The sequence below is a fragment of the Phyllobates terribilis genome, unplaced genomic scaffold (genome assembly GCF_046119375.1).
Source record: "Phyllobates terribilis strain yellow unplaced genomic scaffold, ASM4611937v1 Scaffold_1__5_contigs__length_1240528914, whole genome shotgun sequence".
Lineage (NCBI taxonomy): Eukaryota > Metazoa > Chordata > Amphibia > Anura > Dendrobatidae > Phyllobates > Phyllobates terribilis.
The window spans coordinates 538,843,696-538,859,964 of record NW_027362761.1 but is presented as its reverse complement, the minus strand read 5'-3'; the positions used below and the strand labels follow the sequence as shown (position 1 = coordinate 538,859,964).

The window sequence follows — 16,269 nt, the reverse complement described above, 5'->3', positions numbered from 1 at the left end:
CTCCCCTGAGTATGCCTTATTTAGCTTTGTTTGATGGCTTTTTCACAAGTTACATTTCTGCAGAGCTTTTTCCCCCCGAAAAAAAACTGTTTTAAAGTATTTACAGTACCAGCAAAGTGAATGAGATTTCTGAAGTCTCCTGCACACGCTGCTTATTCTCTGTCATGCAGATTTGAAGCCGTTTCACATCTGCGGCATGTCAATTCTTTCAGCGTTTTTGCCCCATTCAAATAAATGGGGAAAAAAGGCATTGAAAAAGTATGTAATTTACGCAGAGTTTTTCCTGCCAATAAATGCATTTTTTGGTGCAGAAATACATAATGTTTGCACATATGGTTCCAGTGATATGGGCCTTTTTATTTAGTCCTATTTTCTACTGTCTTCACCAAGGGGGCGTGTATCACATGATTCTGGGGGGCGTGTCTCGAGTTCACTCTGCATTAATACCCTAAGAACCATGCCCTTCCCCAAAACATATAAAACGTAATACTCAGTGGATCAGCAGGGATAAAATAGGAGCCAAAACTGGTCACTTCTGATCTGGTGACACGTCCTCCCTAAAGGGGTGTTCTGATGAAAGATGTGTCACATATTGGGAGTAGTCCTGTACCCAAGCAGCGATCCAGGCAGTCAGACATGTGGGGACCCAGACGGTCTGACACTTTGACTTTGACACCCATTTATGGGAATTTTCCAATGCAAAGATTCACCAATGGAAATATCACTTTGAGAATATTCTTGTACTTTGAACCAAACACCATAAATTCTTATGATTATTGATAAGCAGTGCCATTGATACTACACTCCCCATTATATCACTATATGCAGGGTGGTGGTAATGACAGGCCACGTGACTGGGCACTGATACCACGCTCCGTGTTATTTTCGCTATGTTGGGCGAAAAGTGATATCACAAGGCACAGATACAACACTACCTGTCATCTCATCCTATGCAAGGCAGTGGTATGGACAGGTCATGTACCAGGGCACTGATACAACACTACCTGTCATCTCATCCTATGCAAGGCAGTGGTATGGACAGGTCATGTACGAGGGCACTGATACAACACTACCTGTCATCTCATCCTATGCAAGGCAGTGCTATGGACAGGTCATGTACTAGGGCACTGATATCATACCCCTTACACATAGCCAGGTTTAATAGCAAACAGTAATGCCCCATCTAAAAGGATCCCAGAGGACAAGGACATAGTTGAGTCATGAGATTAAATATATATTTTATATACAAGACTCTTATCAGTCAGGTTTCATTTTAATAATCAATTTTATTATCTTCAGATAAAGGGAATCTGTCATTAGATTTATGCTGCCTGAACTACAGGATGAATCAGAGCCTGTTGGAAAAGCCGTCCGGGGACTATAGGCAGAGAACTGACCAGTACGGCACAGCCCCGCCCCACTCCAGTTGATTGACAGGTCTCTCCTGCGTGTGAGTATAGAGGGAGAAATCTGTCATTAAACCAGAGCAGGTAGAAGCCGGATGAAGATGTCATCAGACTAGGCAGATCTCTCTATGATCCATGGCGGGCTTTTTAAACTATGATTTTTCGGAAACTCAGTAGAGTTTCAGCATAAAACTTACTTGGCAGCAATCGTGCAGTCAGGCTCTGATTTATGCCTGTGGTCTGGGCAGCATGAATCTAATGACAGGAATAAAGGTCAGGTACTGCTATAGAGATATCAATAGTGTGAAGAAATTCTCTATATTTAAGAGTAACTAATAATTTTTTTTCTTTATCTAGTTTTTCTCCAGGCCTTGCAAAGTTATGAAATGTTGTAATATACTTCATAACTGATTTTGCTTCCTTCTCTCCCAATTACCCACTGCAGTGCTCTTTCAATGCCCAGTTTATGCTCCTTTAGGAGCTGCTTTCAACTGCTGCTCAGCCAGGATCCGTACACTGTAATCAGTCTGTGTACAGGACTTTCCCTGTCTGAGCCTCTCTCATATGTCCACTTCTCTCGTCCTTAGCGCTCGGTACCACTCAGTGTTAGAACAGCGGGGCATGATGCATATTACTGATTATGGCCTATGATCTCCATTTACTACAAAGTGGGCAAATTTGACAATAAAGGAGTTGTCGAATGGCAAAACAATACTGTCTACCCTTTATGAATTGTAAAAAAAATAAAACTGACCTTCTTAATATACTTTATTTATCAAATTTGCTCATTCAGACCTCTTCCCCTGGTCCCAGCACCACATCTTAAATGCTTATTCTGACACAGGGAAGTCTTCCTCTCTCTGTGTATCAGTGACGTGTGAAGGGGGCTGGCTGCTGGGCTCAGTTCATTAGCCAAGCCAGCCTCCTTCTCGATCACAGCTGATACATAATGAACAGGGCCAGACAGGTAGCCTCCCACTTGACACTCACTGGTACAGCATGGAGACATTCTCCTACCTCACTGTGTGTCGGTGATGTGGCTGCTGGGCACAGTTCATCAGTCAAGCCAGCCTCCTTCTTGATCACAGCTGATACATAATGAACAGGGCCAGACAGGAAGCCTTCCACGTGACACTCACTGGTACAGCATGGAGACATTCTCCTACCTCTGTGTGTCAGTGACGTGTGAAGGGGGCTGGCTGCTGGGCACAGTTCATTAGCCAAGCCAGCCTCCTTCTCGATCACAGCTGATACATAATGAACAGGGCCAGACAGGAAGCCTCCCACATCACTCTCACTGATACAGCTTGGAGACATTCTCCTACCTCTGTGTGTGTTGGTGATGGGGCTGCTGGACTCAGTTCATTAGCCAATCCAGCCTCCTTTTCGATCACAGCTGATACATAATGAACAGGGCCAGACGGGTGACCTCCCATGTGACACTCACTGGTACAGAATAGAGACATACTCCTACCTCTCTGTGTGTCTGTGATGGGGCTGCTGGGCTCAGTTCATCAGTCAAGCCAGCCTCCTTCTTGATCACAGCTGATACATAATGAACAGGGCCAGACAGGAAGCCTCCCACATGACACTCACTGATACAGCTTGGAGACATTCTCCTACCTCTCTGTGTGTCTGTGAAGGGGCTGCTGGGCTCAGTTCATTAGCCAAGCCAGCCTCCTTCTCATAATAAACTGAGCCAGCCAGACAGCCCCTTTCATTAAAGCATCATCACAGTCTTTGTAAAAAAATATGCAAAAGTGTAGGTACTGGTATCATTAGAGGAGGGTTGAAATAGCACAATCTGACTCATAGACCTTGGAGAAGTCCTTGATTTTACGGTGAGTCACAAGTAATTTTAAGTCATTAAAGGGGTTACCTGGACTATTTATGTTTTTTTACTATGGACTTAAGTACTATCAGGCAGGTAGTTGCTATCTACAGTACCTGTCTGCTGTCCCTGGTGCAGATCTCGGCCGGCACAGATAAACCCTTTAACATTAAGACAAGACATTGGAGATGAGCTCTGGGGCCGCATGTCTGATACAGGGGTGCAGATAGATTGAGGTTCAGGCCCCCATACACATTAGATAAAAGTTAGTCGCTTTCAGCGGGATTGGTATACAGTCTAATGTGTATGGGGGGCTTCCTGACTCTTCCCTGACAGATGATATTGGAGGAGAGAAAAATCCGGCCGGCTGAATTTTAACAGCCGGTCACTCGTTTGGTGGGGGGATAAGCTGCCGCCATAGGTGATTGGCAGCGGCTCTCTCATAGAGAATACAGAGCGAGTGTATGGGGCACCCAGGACAGATAGCAGTCAGACGTTTCCCTCACTTAATGTGCATGGTCAGCATTAGTTTACAACCCAAAAAATAAGTAAAACACAGAATTTGCAAAATTACTATTTATATATTAAAGGTGGAATTTTATTTAAAAAAATGGAAATAAGCTTAGAAGAAAAAATATATTTGCTTTTGAACAAGTCTTCCTCTGGCGGCTCTTGCTGCTCATACACCATCTATTTACTGCCAGTCACCCAGTGCTGATTTATATAGTTACAGCTAACATTTACACATAGTGTAAGTCAATCCTCCCATTGCTTGCCCTGTAATTGCCAGGTCCCACGCTGGCAGTGCCCTGTGCTCTTGGGCTGTGTATCAAGCAGGAGGAGCTGTGCGGTTCCCAGGGCACCGGGTATTATGGCGATGGCGCTGATTATATCATGTGGATCCCAGAATATTTCACTGGTAGAGAATTACAGGACCCTGCGATGTGCAATCAGATATTAACAGTGTGGGATCGGTCACCGGTAAAGTCCTTTTTTGGGGGGGGAGGGAATAAATATTAGGCTCGGTGATGGCAATGGAGTTCTATCCAAAAAAGAAGCATTAAAAAGTAAGAACACGAGAAGAAGAACCCGCAGATGCAAAAAGTCCCGATAAAGTGCAACAGTAAATAGTTAAAAGTAATTAAGAGTAAAGCTAAGGAGGAAGAAATTCTCCCTGAGCTAAAATAAGCTCTAAGGCTATGTTCACACTGAGTCTTTTCAGTTGGACAAATCCAATGAGTTTTTCAAGCCAAACCAAATACCAGAGACTGGGAGCCGTAGCAGATACTCTCCAGTGGACCTGAGAAAGGTGAGTACTGATTGTTTTTTTATGCCAAACTGCATGCAGGGAAGAACATGACCTGAAGGGGACAACCCCTTTAAGCGCCTTTTTTTGTTGTTGCAGCCTTTTGATTGCACCGTGCCTTCAGCAGACGCTTCAAAGACATAACGGGAACTTTGTCCCCCAACATTTGATTTTCAGAACTTTTTCAGTAAAATAAAAAAGTCTAAAAACTCTTTATATAAGCAGAAAATTAAATTTCCCATAGAAATGAATAAGAAGAGATTGTCAATCCTTTTTTGCAGCAGTTTTGGAGGTTGTTTTTGATGAAGATCCCCCCCACCAAAAAAAAACCCCTAAAAAACCTCAAAAGTAACAAATATTTTAAGCGATCGCTATGTAGACGCCACCTAAGTCTCCCAGTCTATAATATAACACATCACTTGTTAAAAAACAGTAGTAAAATACACCACAGTATAATAAAAGATGCAATACTTCTTAAAGGGAACCTGTCAGTAGGACCAACTCTTCTAAGGCTATGTGCCCACGTTGCGGAACTGAAGCATATTTTTTACGCTTCTCCCTGGCGGGAAAATCTCATGCGGATTTTACATGCGGTTTTCCCGCCAGGTAGAAGCGTATGTGAGGCGTCTTTGCAGCGTCTTTGCAGCGTCTTTGCATGCATTTCCGCATGCGGGTTATCAAGCACTTCTCCAAGTGATTTTAGCATCACTTGGAAAAGTGCTTGACAACTTGTTCACACTATATAAATCCATGCAACCGGCATGGATTTATATAGTGTGACCAAGTAATAGTTTAAAAAAAAGAATCAGAATGGTAAAAAATAAAAAAATAAAGTTTATACTCACCTACCGATGCATTCTCTGCCCCGTCCGGAGTCTTGAGCGGCTCACGCTGTTGTGTGCAGGACCTGCGGTGACGTCATTGAGTCATGTGATGAGTCACATGACTCAATGACGTGGCAGGTCCTTCAGACAACAGCGCGACGGCGGGAAAACACCGGGAAGACATCAGAAGATAAGTATAAACTTTATTTTATTCTTTTTTTTACAGGTTCTTTGGTACCCAGGTCTGGATGAGAGTCTCCTCTCCTCCAGACTTGGGTACCATCCGCACATTGATTCCGCTGCGCTTCCGCAAAATTAATGAACATGCTGCGGATTTTTGACCGCAGCATATACGCTGCGGAAAAATCCGCAGCATGGGCATTGACATTGCGGAATGCCATTGGGGACCATGGGGTGCGGATATACATGCGTTTTACAAGCGTTTACGCTGCGGAAATTCCGCAGCATATACGCTTGTAATACGCAACGTGGGCACGCAGCCTTAGCCGTCTATATGGGCTGCAGGTCATACCTTGATATCTGCGATATGATGTCTTATTCCAGAGAAATCAATGTTTTTCTTAATATGTTATACACAAATCGACCAACATAAATAATATCATGGGTATCAGGTATAGAAGAAATACAACTTATCCTCCATACCCATGATAAATAACCAACTCGAAAATAGATACAAAAAACTGGAGGAGATCGAGCATACGGCGTAAATAGAAAAAGCTTTATTAAATATCGAAAAATCACATTAAAAAGTGTGAATTACAAATACATGTGAGTTGCGGAACGTATCAAAAAATAGAAAGTAGAAAAGGCGGCCAAAGTCACACTGCAGCGAGGGAGAACATACAGACTAATACAAAAGGTAATCAAGGAAAAAATCCTAAAGTAGACCATCAATAGAAACATTCTCCCAAGGTGCAGAAATGACAAGGTTTACATGAAAAATGATACACTGAAATTGGGAGCAAGGAGTCCATTACTCCAAAGGTCAAAGAGAGTCTGGATACAAAATACATATACAATTAGCTTAGAAACATGAGGCATTCAGAAAGCACCCAACATATACAAATACTCTATATAAAGATAACTCACCAATATAAGCACCAGGGGCAGAAAGGACAGGAGGGTAAACTAGCAAGGCAGGAGAAAACAGGTGTAGGGCCCGCAAGCCTCGACGCGCGTTTCGCGTAGATCGCTTTATCAAGAGGCGATTTATATTGGTGAGTTATCTTTATATAGAGTATTTGTATATGCTGGGTGCTTTCTGAATGCCTCATGTTTCTAAGCTAATTGTATATGTATTTTGTATCCAGACTCTCTTTGACCTTTGGAGTAATGGACTCCTTGCTCCCAATTTCAGTGTATCATTTTTCATGTAAACCTTGTCATTTCTGCACCTTGGGAGAATATTTCTATTGATGGTCTACTTTAGGATTTTTTCCTTGATTACCTTTTGTATTAGTCTGTATGTTCTCCCTCGCTGCAGTGTGACTTTGGCCGCCTTTTCTACTTTCTATTTTTTGATACGTTCCGCAACTCACATGTATTTGTAATTCACACTTTTTAATGTGATTTTTCGATATTTAATAAAGCTTTTTCTATTTACGCCGTATACTCGATCTCCTCCAGTTTTTCGTTTTTCTTAATATGTAAATGAGCTGTTAAGATCTATGGGCCGGAAATAGATCTACCCGACAACCTGTCTCCACAGCTTATTTTAAATAAAAGGGGGCGTTCCCAGTGTGAGACATGTAATGACTGACAGTTTGCTTTCCTGATCTACATGTGAGTGGCTCTGTAATTAGGAGGCAGGACAATTTATGGCTGATGTGCTTTGTTTTATATGATTAGTTTCTATGGGATAGATTTTGTTGTAGAAAGTTTCATAAATGTGACCCTGGAAGGGTCCACAGGGGCGCTCTTCAGTTTTTGGACATTCCAAACATTGGCAAAGTACAGAAAGGATAGATTAGAACTTCCATCGTCGGCACCATTGATAATATCATCACTAGTAATATGGAGTTTGAGCTACGAACTTCCCAAAGCAAGAAAGCACCTTGGACCCAGCGGAAAAAAAAATATGAACAATGGTTTATAATCTCCTGTTATGTGGCCCCTGGATTACTGGAATTTGGGTGCAGTAGTGTCCTGCTCTGGATACGATCACCTCCTGGTATCTCAGAGGCGGCTCACGGCTGCACAGACGTCTAATCCCTGTCATCAATCCTCCACAACTATGTCAGGAATTAGCGGATTTCCCCGCCCTCCGCGCACGGTTTTATGATGTGGCTCCATATATTAGAAGCCTGTGTCATTACAACAAGTAGATAAATAATTGGATAAATAATAATCCTCACTTGGAGCCTGTGGCCTGAAATAATCCGCCTAATACCCTGTAGTGCCCCTCTGATGCCTTTTAATAACTAGCTTTTAATTAAGAGGCGTGTGAGTCCACGAAAAAAAACAACTTTATGTAACTTGTTTCTACGGATGATTGAGGAGCATATTCCCTTAAAAAGAACCTGATTCTTACTTTTGCGTTAAAAAGTTTCTTAAGTTTCATTAAAGTGTCTACCCTCATATCAGACCACGAAAGGGGAGCAGTCTGCGCTAATTTGCATCAACCTAGGGGTAGAAAGGAGAAATTAGATTTTTGTTGTCCTGGTGTGGCATTCGGTTCGGTCCTTCATGGCTGGTAGTCTTCACTTCTGAGCCCGGCATCTGCAATGTCATGACGTGTGTCGCACCGTGATGTCATATAATCATCTGACCTAGTGAGCACTATGGAAGCTGGGCACAAAAATGAAGACCGGCTGCCACGGAGGACCTAACTGGACACCAAGCCGAGGGCTCTGGGTAAATTTAGAGTGGTTTTATGGATCTATAATAAAGGTGACTTATCATCAATATCTGATTGTGGGGATTGAGCTCCCACGCCCCACTGAACAGCTGAATTGGGGGCTACAGCACTCTAGTGAATGAAGTGCCCACTCAGTGCCAGCCAGCAGACCTGGCAGCTTCGTACCAGTCAAATAAATAGGACTCATCAGAAGTACCTGCTACAACCACATTAAAATGTATGGTGCTTTGTCTGGTAAGAAACAAAGCGCCAAAACCTTAGCTCGGTGTCAGATCATAAGGGTAAACCATCAACATTAAAGACCAAGAAAGCCCAATTTAAAGGCAATCTCATTTTGAATAGGAAGAGGACTGAAAAGTTCCACAATTTGGAGGTCCTACTAGTGATGAGGGCAAGTGCTCGTTACTCCAGTTTGCCTCGGGTGCTCGGGTATGCACCGAATAGCGCGGGTGTTCGAGTGACATGTTCGCGTCCCCGCCTCGAATGTTTTGCGGCTGTTAGACAACCACAAAACATGCCGGGATTGCCTATCTATGTCAGGCGTAGCGGGAATGCAAACATGTCACTCTACCTCCTGCGATGCCTGATGCATATCCGAGGCAAACTGGAGTAACGAGCACTTGTGCTCATCACTAGTTCATACATTAGTTGCGTTCCTCCTTGCTGTCTTTTCTGCTGCGTTTCCTATGTATCAGCCTTTACTATAGAGATGGACTTACACATGATAGAATTTGTAAACCAAAGGGTAAAATCTGCAATAATTTTGCAGCAAATCCGTATCAAAATACGTATCTAAGATACGCAAATTTTGCAGTTGAACTTTCATAGAAAAATTAGGAGGACATACCCCGATACTAGAAAAGAGCAAATCAATTTGAAGGACGCTTGTCTAGCAGCCACATTAGTACTCCGTGTCCCCTTGAGGGAGCCCTGCAAACCGCCTCCTACCTGACTGCATCTCTTATGCTCTTTTGATTAGACGGCCATCATCTTTGCGGCACGACGTTGCACCAAGCCGGGATGCAGGGGGATAGGAAGCAGTTTGCAGGGCTCATGTCTACGTGGCACGTAGTACTATTGTGGCCACTGGACCAGCGCCCAGAGAATCGATTCATTCCAATGAAGAAAAAACTGAGATTTATCAAGAATTATTAAAAAATGACATTCATGGATTGAGAACTTTGGTACAAGTCTGGGCATCTTAGGCACATTTTTCTTCATGGCTACAGTACATGTACACCAATATTTTCTTTGGATTTCATATATCTTTAGCCCCCGCTCTTGTGTAGAAAATAGGAAAGCACATGATAAATTCACACAATTATGTTTTCGGTAAATGGCAGAACCCGGGAGCATTTTGCTCAGTAAATCTCCCACAATGATCGTGAACTCACCGCATACTTGAATTTGAGGTTGAATTCCCGGTCGTTTGCTCGCAGCAGCCTCTCTTTTTCTGTAACAGGGAAAATAAAATGATAAGAAATCCCTAAATTTAAACAGTAAAAAAATCCACTAAGACTTTTCATGGCTGCTCATTTTGCCTATTTATAGATAATTTTCCATTTCATGTAAAAGCAAAATAAGTATAAAAAAAACTTTCCGCAACTTTTCTATGATAAATTGTGTTTCACTTCTCACTTTTGGCACGATTGCTATCACTGAATAGGAACATAATTGTTTACATCCAAAGTCAAAATAACACTTTTTGTAATACTTCTCACGACTGAAGCTTTGTGACAATTGTATCCGTTATAGAAATTACTCTGCCACTTAAACACATCTGAAGATGAAATCTTTCTCCTGCTCTGATAGTTTGTTGCAATGTTTCAGTGTCAATAAACTATATCAGACCTGGAGTCAAAGAAGTTTATCTCACAGGGAATTCAGTTGGATACAACTAAAACAAACCCTCAGCAGTGAGAAGTATTAGATCTATATAGGTATTCTGCCTCGAGATGTAAACAAGAATATTTACAGTTGCTGACAGGTTGTGTTCACACAAATGCATTTTGGCTGCTGCAGAATTTTATAGGAGGAGAGGTGCAGAAATCCGATTCACAGCATGTGAATAAAACCTTTGCAGCATTATGGGCTTGAGGTAGTTTCTGTAACTTTTCTGTATGATTTTTGCCAATCCATGAACATATGTGTCCCACTATCAGGCTAAGAGGCAGCGTATTTAAGGGGGTTGTCCACTAGTGGACAACTCCAGCGTAATTAATTCAGGACTCCAATATAAAAATGAAGGATACCCTCCACCCGCAGCGACAACGTTCCAGCGATGCTGCTATCGGAGCATGATGTGATATTGTTGTGTCCCGTCTCTGATGCAGCCATAGGCGGATTATAATGAGGGCAATCCGGGCTACCGCCCGGGGCCTCGGATCTCCAGGGGACCCGGGGGGACTATGGCCGGATTGCCCTCATTATATGTGTGGCCCCGCGGCACATACCGGCAGACAGTGGCGGAGGGGGGGGGCCCGGACCACTCCCCCAGCAGCAGTGCACGGCCGCTGCTTCTTCTTCGGCCGGGCCAGCACTGCAGCAGTTAACGTCCCTGTGTGCTGGCCCGGCCGCGTCACTGCTAGGAGACACGGCCCTGTGCGCGGCCGTGTCTCCTAGCTGTGACGTCACGCAGTGCGCGCCCGGCCTGCACTGCTACTTACCACGGGAGAGGAGCAGGAGCCAGGAGGACTGGAGCCGAGCCGGGGGATGGTGTGTGTGTGTATGTGTGTGTGAGAGAGAGTGTGTGTGTGTATGTATGTGTGTGCAGGCAGATATCATTGTGTGATGTCTGTTTATATGTATTTTTGTGTTTCAAATGTGTTTATGCGTGTATGTATATGTCTGTATATGTTTGTGTGCGTGACTGCGTGTGGCCTCCTGCGAGTATAGATGGCGCCGTGCGGCCTCCTGCTGTCTCTGGAGGGGGGCCGTGTGGCCTCCCGCTGTGTATAGATGGCGCCGTGCGGCCTCCCGCTGTGTATAGATGGCACCATGCAGCTCCCTGCTGTGTATAGATGGCTACGTGCGGCCTCCCTCCGTGTATAGATGGTACGTGCGGCCTCCCGCCGTGTATAGATGGCTCCGTGCGGCCTCCCGCCGTGTATAGATGGCTACGTGCAGCCTCCCGCCGTGTATAGATGGCTACGTGTGGCCTCCCGCCGTGTATAGATGGCTACGTGCGGCCTCCCGCCGTGTATAGATGGCTCCGTGCGGCCTCCCGCCGTGTATAGATGGCTCCGTGCGGCCTCTCGCCGTGTATAGATGGCTACGTGCGGCCTCTCGCCGTGTATAGATGGCTATGTGCGGCCTCCTGCCGTGTATAGATGGCTACGTGCGGCCTCCTGCCGTGTATAGATGGCTACGTGCGGCCTCCTGCCGTGTATAGATGGCTACGTGCGGCCTCCTGCCGTGTATAGATGGCTACGTGCGGCCTCCTGCCGTGTATAGATGGCTACGTGCGGCCTCCCGCTGTGTATAGATGGCTACGTGCGGCCTCCCGCTGTGTATAGATGGCTACGTGCGGGCTCCCGCTGTGTATAGATGGCTACGTGCGGCCTCCCGCTGTGTATAGATGGCTACGTGCGGCCTTCCGCTGTGTAGAGATGGCTACGTGCAGCCTTCCGCTGTGTATAGATGGCTACGTGTGCTCAATATTGAGTCATACAATTAATGTAAGGCTATGTGCCCACGATACAGAAATGCTCCGGATTTTTTTTGAGCGTTTCTGTATCTCCCTGGCAGAAAAAACGCATGCGGATTGTACATGCGGATTGTACATGCGTTTTTCCTGCCAGGGACATGCGGATGTGAAGTGTTTTGATCATGCGATTTCGCATGCGGGTTATCATGCGCTTTCCAAGCGATTTTAGCATCACTTGGAAAGTGCTTGACAACTTGGTTACACTATATAAATCCATGCAACCAGCATGGGTTTATATAGTGTGACCGAAAGAATGGTAAAAAATAAATATATACTTACCTTCTGATGGCCTGCCGACGTCAGCGGTCGCGTGACCTGTCACATGACTAAATGACGTCACGGCAGGTCCTTTTCAGACCATCGCGAGCTGGCGGCAAGCCAGGACGCATCGGATAAAGACACCGGGGGCCATCAGAAGGTAAGTATAATATTTATTTTTTATTTTATTCTTTTTTTTACAGGTTCTATAGTACCCGGGTCCGGAGGAGAGTCTCCTCTTCTCCAAACCCGGGTACCATCCGCACATTGAAACGCATGGATTCCGCGTGTACAGATGCAGTGATGCGGATTCCATGCAAGTCAATGGCGGCGAAAGCGCCGCGCTTCCGCAAAATAATTGTTAGTGCTGCGGATTTTTCCGCAATGATAATCCGCAGCGGAAATTTCCGCAGCATGTGCACAGCACATGCGGATTATCATTGGGGAACATGGCAGACCTTCTACCAAGCGTTTTTTAAGCGTTTCCGCAGCGGAATTGCCACTGCGGAAACGCTTAAAAAACGCGTAGTGGGCACACAGCCTAAAAAAAATTATTATAATTAATATTGTGCCAAATTAATTTCACGTGAACTATCACATGATCTATCACAGGGGATCATGTGACATGTCACGTGATACATCAGGTGTGTGGGGTGGGGGGCCCGCGCCTTCTAAACTGCCCGGGGCCCTTGCTACTCTTAATCCACCCCTGGATGCAGCCTATGAGGGGCCACTGTTTGATCAGACTGATGAATTAGTAAAGGCTGCAGCCAAACAGCGGCCTCTCATTTGCTGCAGCGGGCAATGTCATGTCACCCTCCGGAAACAATGGCACCAATTATAGGAGATGAGTATACATTGTTTTTCTTTTAAGTGGAATCCTGCCAGCATCGACAGCTCCTCTTTTGATCAGCCAGCCATTGTTGCTGCATGACGCGCACATGTCATCATACCAGGAGCTGGAGATGCCGGCAGGTAAGGTGGTTCACCGTGCTCCTGTCCAGCAGCCATGGAGTCCTACGAATCTATTGGCTCATCTCTAATCAGCGCAGCTCTAGTACTCTGCTTTCCTTGTTGTCAACAACTTGTTTTCTCTGCCCTCCAAGATCCTGTCTCCCCTGTCCACTGCAGATCTGTGGACAACACCTCTCCCTCCCTCCTGCTATCACTAAGAATGATTTTGAAAATCATGATCTGAGTGCGGACCATGATGGATGGACTAGTCGCAGGTCTCCTGACCCGAACTCAACAGCCTCATATATGCTCATATATCACGGTCTGGACTCAGACTATGATTTCCAGATCTGTGGGCAGGTGCAGAAGGCTGTAGATTCTCTCCTTCAAGAGAATGGGGTTGATTATGCAAATGACACTCTGATCAAACTCCATCTCCAAATGTCTCCATCTTCTCCATTTTGTGAGTCCGTGGAAATCAGACTGCACTCAGATGTCATCCGATTGCAGTCGTATGTTTTCCACGCACTCATTGACTTGCATGGCTGAGTTCGATCTGAATATAGGATGCAAATCGTGCATGATGTGATTTTTTGGGGATTGGACATGTGCACGGCCCCATAGACTAACATTGGTCCGAGTGCGATCCAATGTATTGTCAGATAGCATTGGATGAAAAATACGGTCATGTCCACCTGCCCCAACACTGAGAGAAGGAAGGGGGAACACAGAGCTAGCAGGAGCGGAAGCTCCTGGAACATTTCTGCAGATCGCACATTTTTAATGGAGACTATAAAGTTGCTTAACTTTGTATTTAGGAAGCAAATAAACAATAAAAAAACATTCTGTGTAAAGGTGTCCATAGCGTTTAATACCACGTCTTATAATGTGGGCCCGTCACTCTCCGGGGGAGGATTATACTGCAGCTGCTGCTTAGCTTCTGTAAGAATTCAGAGTGTGAGGCTGTTTTCTTTAATTAAAAATTATTGACTTAACTTATTAACTGGCAAAGCAGCTTCATATAAAAGAAATAACACAAACATGTCCATCCATGAGGGGCAGATGTGAAGTGGAGCCCCCAAAGCCAATCACATACTCCAATCATATCCAAAACTACAGCATATTCAGAATACATGAAAGTTAGATCACCAGTATGGATTATCGTTCACTTGAAAAAGTCATCCAGACCAGTCCCATAACTAAGCCATATAAATTAGAGTGGTCTAATGCAGCCAAAAACGCAGGTATCAGGTTTTGCTGCATTTTTAGTGAAATAAAGCAAGTACAAGCAGTATGTGAAACCCATTTATTTTTGTGATTTTCCCAAGTTTAAACCATAATATCTTGGTGTTCATGGCAGTTGAGAATGGCAGTTTAGGATTAGTACAGTTTAATTAAATTAGTGATGGAAAGTAAACATTGGCCAACCAAGGTGTGAAATTGAACAATACCTGATCAACACAAGGGCTGACCAAAGTGTAAAAGTAAACAGTGTCCTACAAAATCAATGCTCTGCCTGTGTCTTAGACAAACTATTCCTGAACAATTCACCTCACCCCACTGTTACATTTGTAATTGACAATTACTAATTGTGTATTTTTTCATGAGCTCATATGAACTTTTTTGTTTAGAATAGTCACGATTTTTTCAGACATAAAAATCTTTGTTCACTAAATAGTTTGATCAAATTGCCTTTTATTCGAAAATGGTTTTATGGATTCACATATGTCTTGCATTGGTAACCTGTGTTCATGCTTCTGTAGTGGAAGCAAAGCTGAACTTTGGGATCCTGAAAGTGCAGTAAAAAAAAGCAAAACTTGCTTTTTGTAAGCAGCTTTTTTGCTTGGAGAAAAAAAACGCAGCAAAAACGTAATGTGTGAACACAGCCTTATTTTTTGCACTTATTTACCGCTTTCTATAAGTGAAAAAAACGCCGAAAAAACGCTGAAAGTAGTGACATGCTACAGTTTTAAAAAACTCAGCAGTTTTCCAATTCTTTCAGGAAAAAAACAAAACAATGTTTGTGCACAAGAAGTCTGAAATCTCATCGCTTTTGCTGGTACTGTAAAACGCAGCTTAAAATTTACATAAATTTACGTAAAAAAAGCAGCAAAAAAAAAAAAAAAAACGCAGCAAAAAAGCAACGTGTGAACACAGCCTAAGCAATGTGTTTTTCATTCTTCACAAGCTAGGTACCCCCAAAGTTAAGAAGTGTCAATTGAGAACCTTAAATGAAGCTTAGTTAATCCATGGGCGGCACGGTGGTACAGTGGTTAGCACTGCAGCCTTGCAGCGCTGGGGTCCTGGGTTCAAATCCCACCAAGGACAACATCTGCAAGGAGTTTGTATGTTCTCCCCATGTTTGCGTGGGTTTCCTCCAGGTTCTCCGGTTTCATCCCACACTCCAAATACATACGATAGGGAATCTAGATTATGAGCCCCGATGGGGACAGTGACGATAATGTATGTAAAGCGCTGCAGAATATGTTAGTGCTATATAAAAATAAAGATTATTAAGCACATAGAGTTTATGCAAATTCCAGCTGAGAACCACCAAGGAAGTAATCAATTCTAAATGCATACAGATCAATTTTTCCCATCAAAATGTAGGACACCATGTTGGAACCTCGATGAACTGCACTATAGGTGAAAGAGGTCGTGTGGATGACACCGCACCATTTACAGACAAAGTCTCTGATTGCCCTTTGTGTTATTTGGAAAAAGCACAGTGGAAAGGCCATCATTGGTAAGGGTTAAAAGGTTGACCTCTGCAGTCAATGTCAGATTGGTGGTGATCTATCACCCCCCACCCATCAGCTGTTCAGAGCTCCTACCATGACCCATGTGCACAGTCAGAACAGCACAGCTCGGTGCTCTGTGTAGTGGCCGTTCTCAGGTACTGCAGTTCAGCTCCCGTTCATATCATTAGGAGATGAGCTGCAGCACCTGAGAACGAGTATTGGTGTTTGCAAACTGACAGGTCTGGCATTGACAGCCAAAATGTTGGAGAAATATATATATGTTTTTCATTTTTGAGTCATTAATAAATAAAAAACTTTCTTTTATCACAATTTTTGAGTCCCGAAGTTTCTCTCAATATTGAAGT

General features: G+C 44.1%; 1 protein-coding gene across 5 annotated transcripts in view; it reads right to left on the bottom strand.

The window, feature by feature from the left end:
* Nucleotides 1-16,269, bottom strand: part of LOC141269164 (phospholipid-transporting ATPase ID-like) — a 231,312-nt gene that overhangs the window by 80,162 nt on the left and 134,881 nt on the right. For all 5 annotated transcript variants that reach the window (XM_073680385.1, XM_073680386.1, XM_073680384.1 and 2 more), the window contains one exon: nt 9,640-9,698. In XM_073680385.1, the coding sequence (XP_073536486.1) occupies nt 9,640-9,698 (59 nt within the window). The remainder of the gene's footprint in view (nt 1-9,639; nt 9,699-16,269) is intronic.